General features: G+C 39.3%; 1 protein-coding gene across 4 annotated transcripts in view; it reads right to left on the reverse strand.

Annotated features, from left to right (window-relative positions):
- Gnf1 (germ line transcription factor 1) overlaps window positions 1-20,035 on the reverse strand; it is a 397,251-nt gene that overhangs the window by 268,317 nt on the left and 108,899 nt on the right. For 2 of the 4 annotated variants that reach the window (XM_090376044.1, XM_090376042.1), the window contains 2 exons: window positions 12,152-12,272; window positions 10,325-10,389 (listed from right to left, as the gene is read on the reverse strand). In XM_090376044.1, the coding sequence (XP_090232170.1) occupies window positions 10,325-10,389; window positions 12,152-12,272 (186 nt within the window). Of the gene's footprint in view, window positions 1-10,324; window positions 10,390-12,151; window positions 12,285-20,035 lie in introns of all 4 variants that reach the window. The other 2 variants (XM_090376043.1, XM_090376041.1) reach the window with 1 other exon arrangement.

Below are 20,035 nucleotides of genomic sequence, written 5' to 3' on the forward strand. Positions count from 1 at the left end.
TTTTTAGTGTTTTACTTACCCGACTGAACATTTTTTTGAGTGCTCTGTCCCTATCCTTATTTTTCCCATAAGCCCTGTTGTTTTTAATGCGCAAAACCATAAAGTGGAGATTCTTAGGAACATATGTACCACATTATAGCAGAACTGACTGTATTTTGTTCTTACTATGACTTTCCTGTTTTTCAGGTAGCTTTTTACACAGTTGTATAGGTTTATAAGTATTTCTGCATAGTGTAGCCTTCTGAGAATGCTAGGCTACCACAGTGCATCAAATGCACTTGTAAAGTCAATGGAAATACTGTTTGTGCTAATGTGTGAAACCATATTTTTCCTCTGTACTGTTGTTAGCTGTAGTAACTATGTAATTTATGGCATCTACAGTGGAGTATGCCTGATTTAAAACCACTTTGTCTATATGATTGCATCATGCCTGAGTATGGTGAGCCATCAATCTGTACAAGAGTAATCTCTCCATGAACTTACCAAGCACAGATAGCAGAGCTATTGGTTGGTAAGATGTAGGATCGGTTGAATCCTTGCCCAGTTTTTCAATACGTCCAAGAAATATATTCCACCTCCAGAAGGTTATTTCCAGGACATCTGTTGGCCTTAGTCTTTTCTAGGGATGCCATTAGCTCATCTGGGGGAGAATGAGGGTTTAGAGACATCACTGCTGTAGGATTGATTTCTACTGTGAATCTCTTTTTTTGTTTTTCTGTTAGAAACTGACTTCCTACAAGGAATAAGGTATCTAGAATATTGTTTATGGAGTCGTCCCAAGTATGATTAAGGGTGCCATCCATTCCATTTTTGTTGTAGCATTTACTATTTCACCTGTTGATAGCATGTTTGTAACTACACGATAAACTACTCCACATGGGTCAGCATTTCCAACAGTGCCCACAAGGGCTTTCCAGGATTCTTTTTACCTATGAGAGAGGTATATTCATTCCTGTAAATTCTATAAATTTCTTTGAGAGCATTTACTTCAGATTCTAGCTTGGTAGACCCTTCAGCGGAGATTTTCCAGCTTGGAGTATCACACCAAGGAACTGCATTTTTTTTTTCAGTTTATGATTTTCATGGCGATATTACCAGCTTCAGTTATGATTTCTGTTATTTTTATTACAGTCATCTGGTTCCAGGTTTCTGAAGGCTTCTGTGGTGTTTCCTTGTAATGAGGTTTGTGTTTGTTTGTTATTTGGTTTTTAGGAGCATTAGCAACTAAGGCCATATTGCTCCGGGGATATGCAGTGGTCATTCCCTGACCTTTCTACATCCTCCGTATTTGGTGGTCACAGGCTCAAACCCCGGTCTAATCAAGAAGCGTGTGCTATACACTGCTGTTTCTGCCCACCTGGCTGCGGAGGCGCCTTGTAATGAGGTATTTATTGCTGCTGTGAAGGTGTCCCAATCTACTTTCTTTATATTATACCTGATTATGTCATAGTATGGAGGGGGATGTTGAATCTATCTGACTAGGATGAAGGTTGTAGCTCTATGGTCAGACGTGGTCCATGATTCATGGACACACCAGTAAGTAAACATGTGCTATTGAAGTTGTTACAATTGTTACATCAATGTTGCTCTCCAAGTGAGTAGAACTAAAAGTGGGTAAATGATTTGGTCTGTTCAACATCATGGATAGAATTGTTGCAATGAAGTCCTCCAACAGTTGGTACCCATGCAAACTATTATTCTTTGTCCAGGTAGTAGAGCATTGACTTGAAGATATTGTATGCTTGGTGTTATAGACTCTCCAGGTCTATAATAGAGGGAGATTATATGAAAAGATCCAAGCTGGGTGGTTACATGGGCACAAGCTGCATGTCTGTTACATAGAGAGTTTAATTTAGCAACTGTGATTAATTCATTTCTAACTATGACAGAAAGGATAGACTGGATAGGAAGGGAGGAGGGGTCATACTGTTAGTTAGTAAACAAATTCTAAAGCAGTGCACCCAGCTGACATAGGTGGCCAGTGCAATGTTGAGTCAGTTTGGTGTGACATAAGCACTGAGAAAGCAAAAATGAGGATAGGAGAGTGTTATAGGCCTAATGATGCTGATTAGTACAACAAACAACTGTACAGAGAAATAGAGTGGGCAAGTAAATCAGAATGTTTTATAATGTGGTATTCTAACTTCCCAGATATTGATTGGGACTTTGGATTTTTTTGTCACTAGCAAGATTTTGTGGATATATTGGATGACTGTTTTCTACAGCAGCATGTTTGAGATGCAACCAGAGAGAGTAATACTCTTGATCTGATTATCAGCAGTGATTATTCATGCGTTAAGAATCTGCAAATAAAAGAACCATTAGGTGGTAGTGATCATAGTGTACTGATATGGGATTTACTTAAAGATGTAACTATCATTGGGGGGGGGGAAGGGTTTCTGCTTTCGTAAAGGTGACTATGGTGGTCTCAGACAGTTTTTAAATTTTATACAGTGGGACCAATTGATGATGTTACCAACAGCAAATTCTAAATGGAAAGCATTGAGAGAATTAATCTTGGAAACTACTAACTTTTCATACCAACTAAGGAATACCATTCAAGGTTTAGACCTAAATGGATATCAGATGAACTAATGAGACTCATGGCAGAGAAGAAAAATGCATGGGATGTATATTATCAGGCAACACGGAAGCCTATGGTAGATATAAGATGGCAGATTACAAGAAATCTTTGGCAAGGATGCAAATAAAAACAGCAAAGATGTCTTTACTTATGTAAACTCTAGAAGGGGATGAATCAGATTGATCCACTTGATATCGATGGTTCAACAGTTCATGATCATGCTCAAGTAGCTGACAAACTGAACGAGTATTTTACTTCTACAATCATACATGAGGAATTCTGTAGAGAAGGAGGCCAGAAGTTTATAAAACTCTAATAGGGAACTAAATGATTTTGCAATAACAATGAGAAAAGTGGAGGAGAAATTTTTGAAGTTAAACATAAGAAAGGCACCTAGAGTGGATAGGATCTATCCAGTTACATTAAAGGAAGGGCAACAAACCCTTAGTCATAATTATGAGAGCATCATGTATACATAATTTTGTCCTACCGACACCAGACTTATAATACATGATCATGCCCAGCTGACTTTTGCTAATGCAACCATTGATATATACTGAAGTACACCATTCACCGACTAGCTGATGAAGAGGCACTTCGCATTGAAAGCTTTTATGTATTTTAACACTTTTATTATATTATATTTTAACACTTATTTTATCTTACACACACACACACACACACACACACACACACACACACACACACACACACACACACACACACACACACACACACACACACACAGGGTGATTCACTACCAGTGTGACAAACTTGCAGGAGGTGTAGGGGGCACAAAGACGAATCAGAATCACATAGCATTGCAGCGTCCGAAATATGCCTTCATCATGCGGTAGAGGATGTCGAACGGGAGGTTGCGTGAACAGCGATCCTGCTGGAAGTCAGCATTTGTGAACTGTTTCTGTTGAAGAAACCAGGTAGCAAAAGTCCTCCGGAGTGGATAATCTGCAGGCTCCAATGATTGGACACATTGCAGATGGTATGAATTCATTTGGTTTGTTGACAGTATCCTCCATACAGTGGATTGGGAAATACCCAATCGTTGGCCTATCGCTCGAGTACTCGTACTCGGATTGCCTTCTGCAAGACATAGGACATTCTCCTCATTGTGTGGCGTCCTCCTCGTTTGCTCTCGATTCATGGTACCTCTCGCGAAACAACCAGTCTCACGAAACCTTCTGTACACATGTGCGAAAATTGTATGATGACGAGCACGCCTGTGTGGGAAACGTTCCTGGTACAAGCGTGGAGCGGCACGCCCGTTACAGTCCGCAGCTCCATACGCGAGGTGCATGTCGGCCAGTTCAACGTTTGAATACTCATCCATCCTACTGCCTCGGGAACCAGTTCGCAAATGCTGACTTCCAGCGGGATCGCTGTTCACGCGACCTCCCGTTCAACGTCATGACCGCATGACGAAGGCATTTCGAACCCTGCAATGCTATGTGATTCCGATTCGTCTTTGTGCCCCCTACACCTTCTGCAATTGGTCGCACTGGTAGTGAATCACCATATATATATATATATATATATATATATATATATATATATATATATATATATATATAAGTGTTACAAATGAAAGTAAAATAAAATAAAAATAAATATAGATGGAGAAGTTATTAATCACAAAATGCCAAGCCTAGTTGAAGAGAAAAAAAGAGAGAAAGAATGTTAAGAACCTATATAAAAAAAAAAAAAATCATTAAGTAGAATTAAGTCTGAATTAATGCCGAATTGTTTTGCTGCTTCGCGCATTCAGGTACACGTACTGTTTTCCTATTTTTCACTTTTTTTTTTCCCCTTCCACTTCTTCGTTTTCATATTTCATATATATATATAAAAAGGTAAACTGCAGCCATTATTAACCCACTGCAGGATGGAAGCCTCCGCAACAATTCATTCTGAGGGAAATGGACCATAATCTGCCATGCTGGTCCAGTGCGGTTTGGCAGATCGACCGTATTTAGCAGTCAGGGGTGTGAATCCCGGTCTACTCAAAGAGCGTGTGCTACTGCACTCCTTCTCCTGACCACTCGGCTACAGGGGCCATCCTTATGTATATATCATTTATTTATTTTAATAAATTTATTTTAACCAGTTAGTCGTTCATCGCAAGAAACTTGGATGATATGAGACATCCTTGGATTCAGGAGAGGTCTGTACTGTACAGATGGAGAAATGCAAATATATCCCCAATTCACTAAGGGTGACACGAGTAATTACAGACCTGTTATTTAAACTTCTGTTCCAGGAAAAGTAATGGAGTCACTGATTAATGAAGCAAAATATTATCTAGACAAGACTGCAGTTAGAGTTCAGAGACAGCATGGATTTGTTAAGGGGAAATTTTGTCTGACCAGTTTGATTGGATACTACGATGTGATCACAAAGGAACTGGACGCAAAAAATAATTTTGATATCATATACATAGATTTCAGGAGGGTTGTTGTTTTTTAGTTTTTAGGAGCATTAGCAACTAAGGCCATATTGCTTCAGGATATGCGATGGTCATTCCCTGACCTTTCCGCATCCTCAGTATTTGGTGGTGACAGGCTTGAGCCCCGGTCTAATCAAGAAGCGTGTGCTACGCACTGTAGCTCCTTCCCACCTGGCTACGGAGGTGCCCATTTCAGGAAGGCTTTTGACACTGCTGCACATAAAAGGCTGCTGTACAAATTGGGATAGTATGGCATTAAAGGAAAGTTGCTGCTATGGAAAAAAGGATGGTTGAGCAGAAGACAGAGTGGTAATCAATGGACACTGCTCTTCATGGACTAATGTTATTAGTGGAGTCCCCGAGGGTTCGGTGTTGGGCCTATTGTTGTTTTCTATACTTGTCAATGATACTGATGAAGGTATAACAGACTTAATGTCCAAGTTTGCAGATGTTACAAAAGTTGGCAGGGTTGTTAATGACAGTAACGATGGTATGCTGGTGCAAAAGGATCTAGAAAAGTTGGGCAGATGGGCTGAGAAGCGGCAACTAAAGTTTAACATTGGCAAATGAAAACTACTGCATATGGGCAGGAGTAACACCAGAGTACAGTACAAACTGTGTGGTAGTACACTCGGGTAGTGGAGAATGAAAAAGACCTGGGGGTAATCTCATGGGGTCTTGCCAATGATATACAGGAACTTTGCTAGTAGGGATAAGGAGGTGATTATCCCTTTGTATAAGGCAATGGTCAGGTTACTCCTTGAGTACTGCATACAGGTCTGGAAGCCTCATGTTAGGAAGGATGTAGAGCTGCTGGAACAAATACAGAGAAGGGCAATGAGATTGGTGCGAAGAACAAACAGTTGTGTTATCAAGAAAGGTTTAAGTTCTGCAAATTGCAGCATGTGGAGACTTGCAAGGTGATTGGATTGAGGTGTATAAAGCCTTGAACGGTTTGAGGAAGCTTAATCCTGATGGGATTCTTCCTCTTGCTCAGATTATGCTTGAGGGGGCATAAATTCAAATTGAAATTAAGACAGCTGCAGAATAGATGTGGAAATTTGTCTTTAGCCAGCAAGTGGTTGATTGCTGGAACAAACTTCCATGTGTTGTTGTGGAAGTTGATAGCTTAAGTAAATTCAAGGAAGAACTGGACAAACTTTTGGAGCAAATGGAAAGTGGTTTTTTTTTTTTTTGTTTGTTTGTTTGTTTGTTTGTTTGGCTGATGCTGTATACACTTGCTTTCTTGCATCATATGCCACTACTAATGGTAATGTTTCAGGAACCTTCTTATTCTAGTGAAAACACACATTTTTAGTTTAACTTCTCGCCATGGTGTTAAAAAAAAAAAAAAAATCATCAGTACTGGAGATGTAGGTACACAATGACACAAAATATTGATCTTCCTACTCTGATATAGAAAAAGAAGTACAGTACACCAAAGTTCATCTATTTTCAAGAAAGAGCATACCCAACCCCCCAGTAAAAAAGATTAAAAAAATTCCTGTCGTAAGAATCCAATACGGAATTATAATATAATAGTTTCCATGCCTTATCAATGCTAATTAGCAAATAAAATTAAAGGCTTATTTCAGAATACAGATATAAAAGTAGTTTAAATGTTGTATTAAAGACACACACACATGGTATATACCAGAATATTTAACCAGAATTACAAAGTAAATGCCACTTAACTCCACCTAAGATTTGGGCTTAGATTGCAAGATTTTGAAGTAAAGCTCCTGGAGTTGATTGCATATTCCTAGTAATTCTGAGAAAAGCAAAAAGAGAATGCACTGAGCCATTAAGATTAATTATGATGGAATCATTGGACTTAGTGGGGAGGTTCACTGGACTGGAGAAGTGCCATCATATATAGTTCTAACAGTGAAGTAACTACAGACGAGTCAGTCTAACTTCAGCAGTAGAGAAAATTATGGAAGCCATGATTAAAATTGAAATTCAGGGGGATTATTGATAAAAATGGTATTCTGATGGAAACACAGCAAGGGTTTGAAAAGGGAAATCTTGTTTAACTAATCTGGTTGACATTCACTCTGACATTCATTAGAATTATGGCAAAGCATTTGACATTCTATCTGCACAAGAAGCTACTGTATAAACTACAGCATGTTGGTATCATGGTTAAGATCTTTAGAAGGATTGCAAGATGAGGGAACAGTGCAGGAGGCAAAGAGTCATGATCAATGATTACTCTTCAAATTGGGCCAGTTAGAAGCAATTCAAATTGTGCCACAAACTATTGTTTATGATTTTCTTAAATGGCACTGATGAAAGGATAATCATCATTTTATCAATGTAAGTTACTATTCAGACAGACAAAGTTCTCATGCAATATAGAAAGCCATCAAGAAGGGTGTATGGTGTCCTATCAAAGATTTCTCGGACATTCATTTATAGAGTAGGGTGCTCATAATCCCACTATATACCTAATGGAGTATACACCTGCAGTAGTGTCCAAGTATGGAGACCATATCTAAAGAAAGACAAACTTCTTGAAAAAGTCAAAGATGAGTGATGCTCTTGGTGAAACTGGCAGAAGGGCACCGACTTGAGGAAAGACCTGGATATGCAGGCTATAGGGACTTGCACCATAGAGGGGGATCTTTAAGGCTCTGAGAAGAGCAAGTAAAATGAAGGATGGTGAAATTTTTAAAGTTATAAATGATAATAGAATAGGGGACAAATTCAAATTACAGGAACAGAGGTTAGACTGGATTGCAGGACATTTTATTTTAGCCAACTAATTATTATGATGAGTGGAGCACATAAGGGTTTTTATTTATTTTTATTTTATTTTACTGGTGCAGAAAAAACCTAGGGCTTCCTTGCACCACACGGCAAACACTAATACAAAAAAATTCCATGGGAGCATCAAATTATGTTATATAGTTGACTTTTTAAACTTCACCAAGAAAACAAAATTCAATTTTTGGAACTCACTTTATCAAAGATAGCTTGACATGTCAATATATTTTCATGAAAATCATAATGTAATTTAAGTTGCTGTTAAAGTGCTAATGCCCTCATGGAAGTATGTTCAACAACACTACACTTCTTGTAAAGTAAAGCTATGAGAGGTGTTTGAAAAGTTCATGGCCTGAGTATGAAAGGCTTATACAAGGAGTGTGGTAACATGTCACTTTTCAACATAGTCGCCTTTTAAATCAATAAATTTTTTCTCACTGATGCTGCAATACATTGATTCCAGCTGAAAAGAAAGATTTTTCTTGGGCTTCCAGAAATGCATCCACTGCAGCAATAACTTCACCGTCAATGGGAAACTGGGTGCCAGACAGGTATTTTTTCAAATTAGGAAATAGGTGAAAGTACAATAGTGTTAGATCTGATGAATATAGAGGATGGTCCAAGATTTCAAAGCTGCATTCACGCAGTGCAGCCATGGCAATGACAGACTTGTGAGCATGCACATTGTCTTGGTGGAACAAGACTCCTTTGCTAAGTTTTCCCTGCTGTTTGTCTTTAATGTTTTCATGAAAATGCCTTACTAGGTCTGTGCTGGTTGGTTGGTTGGTTGTTTGTTTGGGTTTTATTGGCACATTAGTAACTAAGTCTATAATGTGCCACAAGGTCTGTGTAATATGACCCTGTGACTGTCTGGTCTTTATGAAGAAGAGCAACATTGCATCAATCTTTTTTGGTCATGGCAGTTTTTCCCTCACTGTACTTGGGCAAACAGGAGAGGGAGTATATAAGAGTACTGCTAAATTATGCGTAACTGACAGTGGGGTTGCCATTGGTTGGCTGGGACCATTTTAATTAATAAATAATAAAAATAAAAAAATAGCACCACTCCATCAGTATCCAAAAAAAAAAAAAAAACCCCCAATGAAATCACTTCCGGCAGAAAGAATCACCTGGCTTTCTTCGGACAGCTCCTTTGTCTCTGGCTAAGAGTGATGGACCAAGTCTCATCCACAAACACAAACCTTGCAAATTCACCTAACTTGAAAACTCCTGTGCATTTTTGATCTGATGTCAATAACTTTGGGACCAATTGTGCATATACCTTTTTCATAGCAAAAATCTCTGTTATTATGAAATACTTACATTCAGACGAGATTCCCAAGGTGCTGGCAATGTACCAAACTGCCACTCGTCAATTACTCATAATCAGATCATGCACACTGCCAACAACTTATGGAAGTATTCCACAGCATGGGTCATCTTCCAAGCTCACCCTTCCCTCATTTAAATTCTGCTGCCCACTTCTTAACCACGGAAGGGGATGCTCCCCTAATTTTGTAAACATATCCTCATGAAATTGCCTGGCATTGGTCTTACCCCCCCCAAATATTTGATGACTGCGTGGTGACTCATTTTGCCAATCTTTCTTCATTTACACAACTTTGTGGAATTCAGCACTGGTAATTAAAAAAAGACATTACTGAAACTGCATGCAACTTGGTGGATTATTATTTGAAGTGTTATACATTAAGTACAGAAATTTTTAACACTGTACTACTATCCTTTCTTACTCAGGTCAGAGATTTTTCAAATGCCCCGTGTAGATAAAGTTATAACTTTACTGTAGGAAATAATGTGGTAATATCACTAAGACATATGAAAAAGAAAGCATTAAACTGCATAAAAAATATAGCAAATCCTGATGCATACAATGAGCAGTATAAAAGCACAATCCCAACCCCCACCTAGGGAGAAGCATGCCTACACCAAAAAGATTAATGCTTTTATAATAAATCAGTATTTGGATATAAATAAAGGAACTGGAAACTCACAAACACTACCTGTCCAAAGAGACGTCTCTTTGAGGACATCAGATACTGATGGACGGATTTTTTTCTTCTTCTTTTCAAACCTAAAAGTGCCACTATTCCTTTGAAGTGGTAGTGCTTGTGAGTTCTCACAGTTCTTTTATTTAATTACCAATTATCTATTTATTATAAAAGCAGCCCCCATTCTTTGGTGGGTGTGGTGCATCTCCTTGGAACTGGGGGGGGGGGGGAAGAATCGCGCTGCTGAAGGCGAGTGTTGTTTCATCTTTTCTTATTTATTTTATTTAATTTTGAATATTAGTTATCTTGATACATAAGAGCAGAATCGCAACACTGCCAACAACTTATTCTTGCTGCAGTTAAGGTTAAGTTTAGCCTTAACTGCAGCAGGAATTTGCTGCTGTATTTGTTATGTGGCTTAATGTTTTCTTTCTCATAAGTTATACATAGTTATATAATAAGAACAACTTTCAGTATATCACTCTGAAAAATAAATCTTACCTCAGGGTTAATATGAGAAATCTTAATAGCTGATGAACCACAGTTTTTTCCTACTGTTTCCTCTTCTGAAAAAGTTTTACCATTTTATAAAAAGCTATTGTAATAACTATTTGTATAGATCAAAGTCAAAAATTAATATTTTTGTTTTTTAATACTGTTTATTCATTTTTAACGAATAATTCTGGACAAATAATTTATTAGTTAAAAGAATTTCTTTAAATAATACTGAATTAACTGGTCTATTTGATTCAAAGGCAAGAGCAGAACATATATGTCAATAGAAGTGCACAAAAAGTTTTATTATTATTTGTGCAGCATACAAAAAAAAGTAATAACAAGTCTGTACGTAGCATTGGGACCTAAGTCTAGAGAAAAACGACGGATTCGGAGGAGGGGAAGGCAAGCCTCATAAGGCTGTTTTGCTCTAAGGCCTACGAGGGCTCCAAGATACCTCTGAGAAACACACGGGTGTTTTTATAATGACCAAAGAAATTTGGTGTTTGCTTTTACTTTCTTCAAAAATTTTAATGCAACAAGTGACATTATAAAAACAGACTACAAACTGTATTAAAACTTATTAAGAGAAATCTTTTTTCATCCAAGATCTACTGTAATAGCAAGTATATTTACTTATGAGTACATCTAATACACTTAATAAATACATGCAATCAGTTATAGTCATTTTGTGTTTAACTTGTGAGCACATATGTATGGTTGCAATTTATACCAGTGATGTAAACTTCCCTATGGATAAAGAATCCAATTTTGACATCTTCACTACTCTTGAAATGGCAGATAAGATTTGGATTAACAGCTCTAAATGTTAATTATGTTTCATGGTTTTAGTGATGGGTTGATTTTTCAAAGCACTTTTCGCTGTAATGTAGGCTAAATTATACAAGAAACTATCTGAAATCTTTCAAAGAAAATTCTCCACCAATCTGAAGATACATTGCACACAGGTGAGTGGATGCTGCATCATGACAATGCGAGAGTTCACATTATTACTCATACTGTCATTTGAGTATTTAGTCAACAGTAATGTATCCATTTCTTCCTCTGCAAAGAGTTCCCAAACTAAATTGTCACGAACCTCCTTGGTTTCAACATTCATTTTTTCTTGCACTGGTGTGAATGGTTCGGTTTTCTGAAAATTTAGTGCTTGGTTTTGGAAATTGTTGTTGTTATTTGGTTTTTAGGAGCATTAGCAACTAAGGCCATATTGCTCCGGGATATGTGGTGGTCATTCCCTGACCTTTCTGCATCCTCCGTATTTGGTAGTGATGGGCTTGAACCCCGGTCTAATCAAGAAGCGTGTGTTATGCACTGCTGCTCCTTTCCACCTGGCTATGGAGACGCCTGGTTTTGGAAGTGCTAGAGCAGAAGGAGGTACTGAAATTGGAGTTTTTTTTTTTACATATTCAAAGTGTACACTGTGAATATCACATTCCCTTGCCCCCACTGCTTGAAACATACATGTGAGTCCCTGCCATCACTGGGTCTCTCCACATGATAGAAAGTATGCTTTTTCTACCATGTTGAGAAACACATTTTTTTTTTTTATATATCTTGTCAGTTAAAATTTTGAAAAGAAGTATTCCTTGACATGATCCGAGTAAAATTTCAGATGAAGTTTTGACACAGCAGTATAAAAACCTCGTATGAATGTTGATGAGTCTTTTGTCAGATGTATTTACTGGTATTCATGCTTCCTTGTTTATTTATGCCTTCCCTCATTCCTCCAACTTCTCCCATTACCCTCATATCTGCAAGTCAAATACCATCACTCGTAAAACAAGTTCATATACAAAATTAACCCATATTTACTTTGATCACTTGGAGACTGTTCCTCTGAAAGTGATATTTTTCCTGATTCTCTGCAATTGTTTGGTTCCAAAATATTTGTTTCACTGAGGTTTTCTTCATAGGACCTGTTTTCTGTCTTAATCTGTAAAAAACACTGAAAATTGTAAATACTGGTTTGAATTTCAGGAATCATGTAACAATCTGCATAATAATAAACAATCCATATAAATGTATTTCATATAAATTTGAGCAATTTAGAATTAGAGATTAGTTACTTTTTTTTACCTGGAGATCAGAATTTAAAGCAACTGGCAGCGGATATTCAAGAATCTGAAATTACTTATGCAGAGTAAAGTTCCTCAAACTAGAAGACAGAATATCCTGCACTATCATCACGAAAACTATGGATGTGATTTGTAATTAGTGGAGAAAAGTTGTTAAAATACAAAAGGAAAAGAGTGGGAGAAAAACAACTGTGGAGAATGCCACCATTAGCTCAAAGCCAGAAGACAAACAGTTATCTACTATCTGATAAACAAAGACAGTTGTTCTCAGTGTACACCACGCGGTCGAGCCCTGATGTCGGACATTGTCTGAGTGACCGTTATTAGTGTGAGTTATTTGCCACGTACTTTAAGACATCTATACCTTGAACATTTAGGGGTACTAAATATATTTGATCTAATACAGGGTTAATAAAAGCTATTTAATGTCACTATATTTATGATATTTTGAATATATATAACAATACGTTTTCAGTGTCCCATGCGGTCGAGCCCTGATTGGTCGGACCTTGTCTGAGTGACCGTTATTGCGAGTTACTTGCTACTTCAAGACATCTATATCCAAAACATTTTAGGGGTACTAAATATATTTAACACAGGATTAATAAAAGTCAGGTAATATCACTATATCATGATATTGAGAATATATATAATAATGTGCACAGTTCTGTCCTCCCAGAACGAATAATAAACTAAGCACAACATCCAGGTATTTTTGGTAATTAGGGTTGAGATCTCTTCCAGGTATTTTTGGTAATTAGGGTTGAGATCTCTTCCCCCCCCCCACCTGGCAAGCTCTGGGTCAACAAGCATAAAACAGAATCTGCACTAAGCATTGCACTCCTGCAGCTAAGCAATTCAGTAGCTGCCGTCCAGAACTCTTCATCCAGGGAAAATATGGAACCGATAAACCGAAACAATCTCGATAATCCGGACCTGGCCGTAAAATCGAAAAATCCAAGTACACCACTGAAAAAGGCTATAAATAATGATGACCAAATACTTATAGAGAATAACGAAGATTTGCACAGTACTCTAACAGCATCCACAGCGAAAGAAAGGGCAAGCAATCCACAGCTCCCAGATCGGAGATGAAAACCCGCTCCAAAAGCGAGAATAAAGACCAAACGGAGCAGACTATCTCCCAACAAGAAAATGTGACAGAAAAAGGGCAGGAAAAACAAGAAACCCCACTGGACCCCAGACTGCCTGGAGGCACTGCACTGGAGCAGTCTCTTATTCTAAGGACTACCCTAGAAAACCTATTTAAAGATCAACATAACAGGATTACGACTGCACTCCGGGGGGAAATAGTGGGATTATGGATGAAAATGGAGACAATCCTAGTCCAGACCAACTTGGAAAAAGAGGTTGCCTTAGCCAAACTTCAAGTCTATCATAACAGTAGGGCAAAGGAAATGCTACAGCGCGTCCCTACCTACTCCCAAGCGCTGAGGACCAACCTAAACAAGCCAAATGAAAGCACCATTACAAACCGAACCACAACAGCCCAGAGAAAAACCCTCATACCAAAACAGCACCTAGTTGTACTAAAGCCAGCCTCTACAGAAACACACAAGACCAGTGAAGAAGTAAAACAAACAATAGTAGAAAAGCTGAAGGTGACTTCAAGCATACTAAGATTAGATCTTTTCGGAAAACAGGAAACGTAGGAAGTGTTAATTGAAACTGAAACTGCGGAAGACATAAAAGGTATAATCAGCAACCCCAAAATTTCAACGCTGGGACTCCTAGCAGAGCCTCCTAGACGGAAAGGGCCAAGCAGCATTGTATTTGATGTAGGCAACGAGACAACACCAGAAGAATTAACAGAGGAAATATACTGCAAAAACTTGAAGCAGACACTCATGGAGGAAGAATCAGGGCAACACATTATGCTGAAACATAAAACTAAATCCAGAAATGGAAATGCCATAAATTGGATCATAGAGCTCTCAGCAGCAGCCTGGAAATCTTTGAGCCAACAATCAAGAATCTATATAAACTGGGGCAGCCACCGTTTTCGTGAGCACGTGGCTGTTCCCAAATGCTACAGGTGCTGCCGCTTTGGTCACACAATCCACACCTGTAAGCAAACACAGTCTACCTGTGGCCATTGTGCAGACATCAGACATGAATTCGCATTCTGCCCCAGGAAAGCAGAACTTGCAATTTGTGTGAATTGTAAAGAAACGAAGCTACCATTTGATCACTCACTACGGGATAATAAGTGTCCAATATACATAAAGGCTAAGAGTGCACAACAAAACAGAACCGACTATGGGGAATAACAGGAATCACTATAATCAAACAAAGATTAAATTCGCACAGCACAATGCTCAGAGATCTAAGGCTGTTGCCGCACAAATGGCTAAAAAAGCCACGGAAGAAAATTATGACATACTAATGCTACAAGAGCCCTACACCTACAACAAAGAAGTAAAAGGCTACCCCCTACATTACAAGATTGTACAAGTCGATGGAGACAACCCGTGGGTTGCCATCGCTGTCCGGAATCCTGACCTCATGGTAACCAAGATCTCAGACCTATGTACAAACTGGGCCGTATGTGCCCATATAGCCTCACCGTTAGGGGAATTTTATGGCACCTCTATATATGCCCGTCCGGGAGAAGATATATTGCCCGTGACAAGATATCTGCAAAATATCCAACTACAAATGCAGAATGCCAAACTCATAGTAGGAATGGATGCCAACTGCAGATCCCCTGCTTGGCACAGTGAAAGACCAGACCGTGGGGGTGCAAGAAATGGTCAGTGCCTGGAGGATTACATCTCCAACAGTAATCTAGCAGTTCTGAACAGACCTAATCAACCTTCAACTTTCTCCAGCACACTATGGGAGGCAAATATAGATGTAACTCTGGCCACTTGGTCGATTGTTGGGCATCTCTCACCCTGGGGTGGTACAAGAATACTGGACTACCTCGGACCACAGAGTCCTAACCTTTGACCTCCACCACTCCCTCGTAGCACAGTATCCACCTAGATTCCTCTCGCCAAGATATGCCATCCAAAAAGCAGATTGGAACTTATTCCAACAAACATTGATGGAAAAAGCCAGGAACTTCGACCCAAAATATCTCAATCCAGACCAACACCAACAAAAAGTAACGCAGCTTATAACTGAAGCAGCAAACATGGCCATCGGGAAGAAGCAGCCCGCTCCCAAAGTGGTCCACTGGTGGTCACCGGAACTCCAGGCAATGAGACAGCGAGTGAATAATGCCCAAAAAAGGTTCCAAAGGGCACGCAGATCTTGGCCCCAAGCAGAGGTTGATATACTCAGACAGCAATACCAGGAGGTCAGGAACCAATATACAGCTCAAATTAAAACAAGAAAGAGACGCTCCTGGGAAAACCTTGTATCCACAGTGGGAAATGCAGACCCCTGGGGATTGGTATATAAAATCACCACCAGTAAATTCCCCAGGGGAGAAGTCGTTGCTGCCACCTTAACACCTCAAGGGACATACACCAGATCCTGGCACTCTTCCATTTATAATATATTGGACCATATCCTCCTAACTTCAATAATTCCACACACGCATGAACATGTGTGTGTGTGTGTGTGTGTGTGTGTGTGTGTGTGTGTGTGTACTGGTTCAGGATGGTTCCCAGGCAAATGCCCATCTCCACCTAAATCATTTAAAACAGAAAATCTGTAAAGTGGACCTGATAAATAAAAAGATAGCTAAGAAATAAGAAGACAAAACATATTTTTGAAAAGAGAAGTAAAGTAAAAAAAAAAAAAAAAAAAATTTAAGTTAACACGTTCGCTGCCGGTCATGGGTCAGCATGCTATCGTCAATAGCGCGGCACAGAAGGCGGAGACTGTCGCCAGAAGCCGACTGTGTTTCCATAACCAAAAAGCTTGAAAATTGGTAATAAGGGATTGTTCGGTATACCATATCAATATTTAAGTGTCGTATAAGCAGTTTCCAAAAAATTTTGAGATTCACGCGCCAGCGCGTGACATAAAAACATAATAATATAGTTTGTAAATAATAAAACAAAAAACATGGTAACATTAAGAAATACGTTTTATTTCATACCGAACCAATACAGATTATAAATACTATGTGTCAGAATGTTACTTATGTATAATTTTCGCACAATCTAAGCAATAGCCGGGTGATCCTTCACAAACACTGCAGATATAGATTGTATCCTTACGTTTACCTTCGGAATAGCAACGTTTGCATTGCTTCCTCAATATCTTTCCACCTTTTCTTTCTTCCCGTGGTTTGAGCACATGTTCCAGTTCAGGTACATGATGCACAGTATGAGGGAGATCAGATGGCTGTTTTAATAAAGATCTGATCACTGATAAACGGAAGTCATAAAGTTGCACCTTGTTATGTGAATATTTATTATAGATATGGTGTGCATTTATCATTATTAGTTGCAAAATATGCATAAATATTTTTGTAGGCCACCTAATGGTTTTCCTTTCACAAGGATAATAGGCAAGCATTTGATCTTGCTTGTCAATGCCTGACATAAACCTATTATACTCAATTATAGGCAATGGTTTTGATTTCAGTTTGCCTCGTTTGTTCTGCATTTCCACCATATCATTTTGGTATTCTGTAGATATGTAACTGACATCTCTTCTATCCTTCCACTTAGCAATCATTACACCACGGGCACACCTTGATAAAGTTTCTCCTTTCTTCAGTTTTTTTTCTCAAACCTCTTTCGGAAATGTTTTCCTATTACTTCTGATTGTCCCAGTACAATGGGTTTGTCTGTCAGCGAGACACTTAGCGAGTTCATAGCTATTGTAATAATTGTCCATAAATATGCTATGCCCGACATCTAACATCCCATCAAGTAAGTTCATGACGACTTTTTGTGCATGTCCTTTTCCACCAGAATCATCCAACATACCGGTATACACTTGAAATTTGATAACCATGCCAGTAGGCGTTGTGATCATATACAATTTGATGCCGTACTTATGGCGTTTGTTTTGAATGTACTGTCGGAAAACAAGCCTTCCACGCCACAATATCATAGACTCATCTAAGCTAATCTCACGTCCTGGATAATATATTTCCGACATTTGTTCATTGAACAGATTCACCATTTTCCGAATTTTATATAGGCGATCCCCGTGGACATACCTCTTTCTTTTCTGGATTTTTTGCAAAATGCAAGGCCCGCAGTAATAATAAGAAACGATTCCTGCTCATGTTGTCTGCGAATACATGTAATCCGAACAGATTATCTGTTTTCCAATAATCTTGTATGCGGTTCAGTCGAATGGTTCCCATATGTAAAATTAATCCTAAAAATACCAGCATTTCATCTCTAGTGGTGTCCTTCCATGCATTTATTCGAGAATGTTCTTTATTTTCTCTAGGAAGAAGTATTTCATGAGCATAAACATTTGTTTGTGTAATTATTTCATTCAAGATATTGTCGGTTAATAAATGACGAAAGTAATCTATTGGATTCTCACCTGGCACGGGTTGCAGCAAAGACTCGGATTTTGTGAAATGAAACTGTTTCATCGATGTTACGTCATTTTCCCACACGACGTTTTCCAACTTACAGGGATCCTGCAGTGAAAGTGTAGCCTCTTCCACAATACCTTCTTCATCTACACTTTCCGAATCCGAAGCGTCCTTTGGAGGGATAAAATCTTCATCATCGTCGTAACTGATGTCACTGGAATATACGTCAGATAAATCCTCCAATACTTCTGCAATTTCTTCATCTGTAAGGGATTTTTTATAGTGCACTTTTCTTCTTTTCAGGCCCGACTGGCCTGCTAAACTGTCATCTGCACAACTCATATTACAAGGCTTTTCCTCACGTCACGTAACAAAATATTCAACACCACATACAATTACATATAGTTTAAACCCAAAACAAATATAAACAGCAGAAACACAATGCCAACTAAAGTTGACAACTTCATACAAAAGTCTAGTGAATCCCGCGCCCGCGCGTGATTGGCTACTGGGTAATGATGCCACATCCCGCGCCAGAGCGTGATCGGCTCTTCAATACTGCTGCGACATCACGCGCTGGTGCGTGATCGGCAGCGAATGTGTTAAGTTCATAATCTAAGCTAAGTTAAGTGTATAAACAAGAAATTTTGAATAGGAAAGAATAAAAGTAAATATAAGAGAGATACGCATGAACAGAGAACTCTCTGCGAGGGGAATGATAAATACTCCACCCAGACAGTGGAGCCCCCTTTCACGATAACGGAACTCAACATAGCTGCAGCCAAAATACAAAACAGGAAAACTCCCGGTGAAGATCAAATAGAGGCAGAAAAAAAAAGGCAGTGGAAATTATACCGGATACTATATTAAACCTAGCAAATCAATGCCTCACGGAGGGTTTCTTTCCAACTTCGTGGAAGACAGCCCAAGTCAAACTTATCCTGAAAAACCCCACTAAACCCCAGGACATGCCAGGCTCATACAGGCCTATTGCTCTGCTGTCAATGCTGAGCAAGCTCGTTGAGCGATTCATCTACCACAGAATTGAAAACCGTTACCAGAATGCTCAATTGATGTCAAGAAACCAATTTGGTTTCAGGAGGGGATGCTCCACCACTGATGCCTTCGAGGGGATCATCGATGCAGTCAGAAACTGTAACAGGAAATATTTCCTTCTCATCTCAATTGACTTCGCTGGAGTCTTTGACTCCCTCTGGTGGCCCAGTGTTCTGGCCAGGCTCCGACGGGCTGAAATCCCATCAAATCTATTTCACTGCATGAAATCTTACCTGGAAAACCGAAGAATCACTGTCAGCACTCCCTTTACCTCTGTATCCAGACCGGTTTACAGGGGCTGCCCCCCAGGGATCCGTCCTGGGGCCGCTCCTGTGGAACCTGATACTTGATGAGTTTTTAAATCTGGATGTTCCAAATGTAATTTCACAGGCATACGCTGATGATCTGATTATGATGCTTCAAGCAGACAGCAAGGCTCAACTGGAGGCCATAGGCAATCAGGCCACACACATGCTACAGGATTGGGCCAAGAGGAATCTTCTAACGATCTCAACCGAAAAAACAAACTCAATACTCCTCAGGGGTGCTCTTGACCCTGGTAGACCTCCACTAATCAAAATAAATGGAGCGACCATCAAATTCAAACAGGAATTAAATACTTAGGAATAATACTAGACCGAAACTTGAATTTCACATCTCATCTCTGTTATCTCAGAACAAAAACAAGGAGGCTTTCGGCTCTGATAACCAAAATCACCAGGAGGGACTGGGGACTAAAGAAAAGGGCCCTCTCCCTTCTATACAAAGCTCTCTTCATCCCTATCCTTGCCTATGGTGCAGGCGCCTGGTATCAGAAAGCAAACACAGCAGTCAACAAGAAAAAGCTGGAGTCGATCCACACTATTGACAACAACTAGAGCCTGCTGCACGGTGAGCACCCATGCGCTTCAGGATCTGGCGGGCTTCCTTCCCCTGGACCTGGAGATTGTGCGCTGTGGGCTGCTACACCAACATTCGAAAGGAAGAACCACAACTTATCTAGGTTACACAACAGATCTACAGAAAAGCAAATCCTCAGAAAATAAGAGGTTAACAGAACATCTGCAATCTATCTGGCAAAAC

Source organism: Mastigoproctus giganteus, chromosome 6 (assembly GCF_048544385.1).
Source record: "Mastigoproctus giganteus isolate SK-2022 chromosome 6, ASM4854438v1, whole genome shotgun sequence".
NCBI lineage: Eukaryota > Metazoa > Arthropoda > Arachnida > Uropygi > Thelyphonidae > Mastigoproctus > Mastigoproctus giganteus.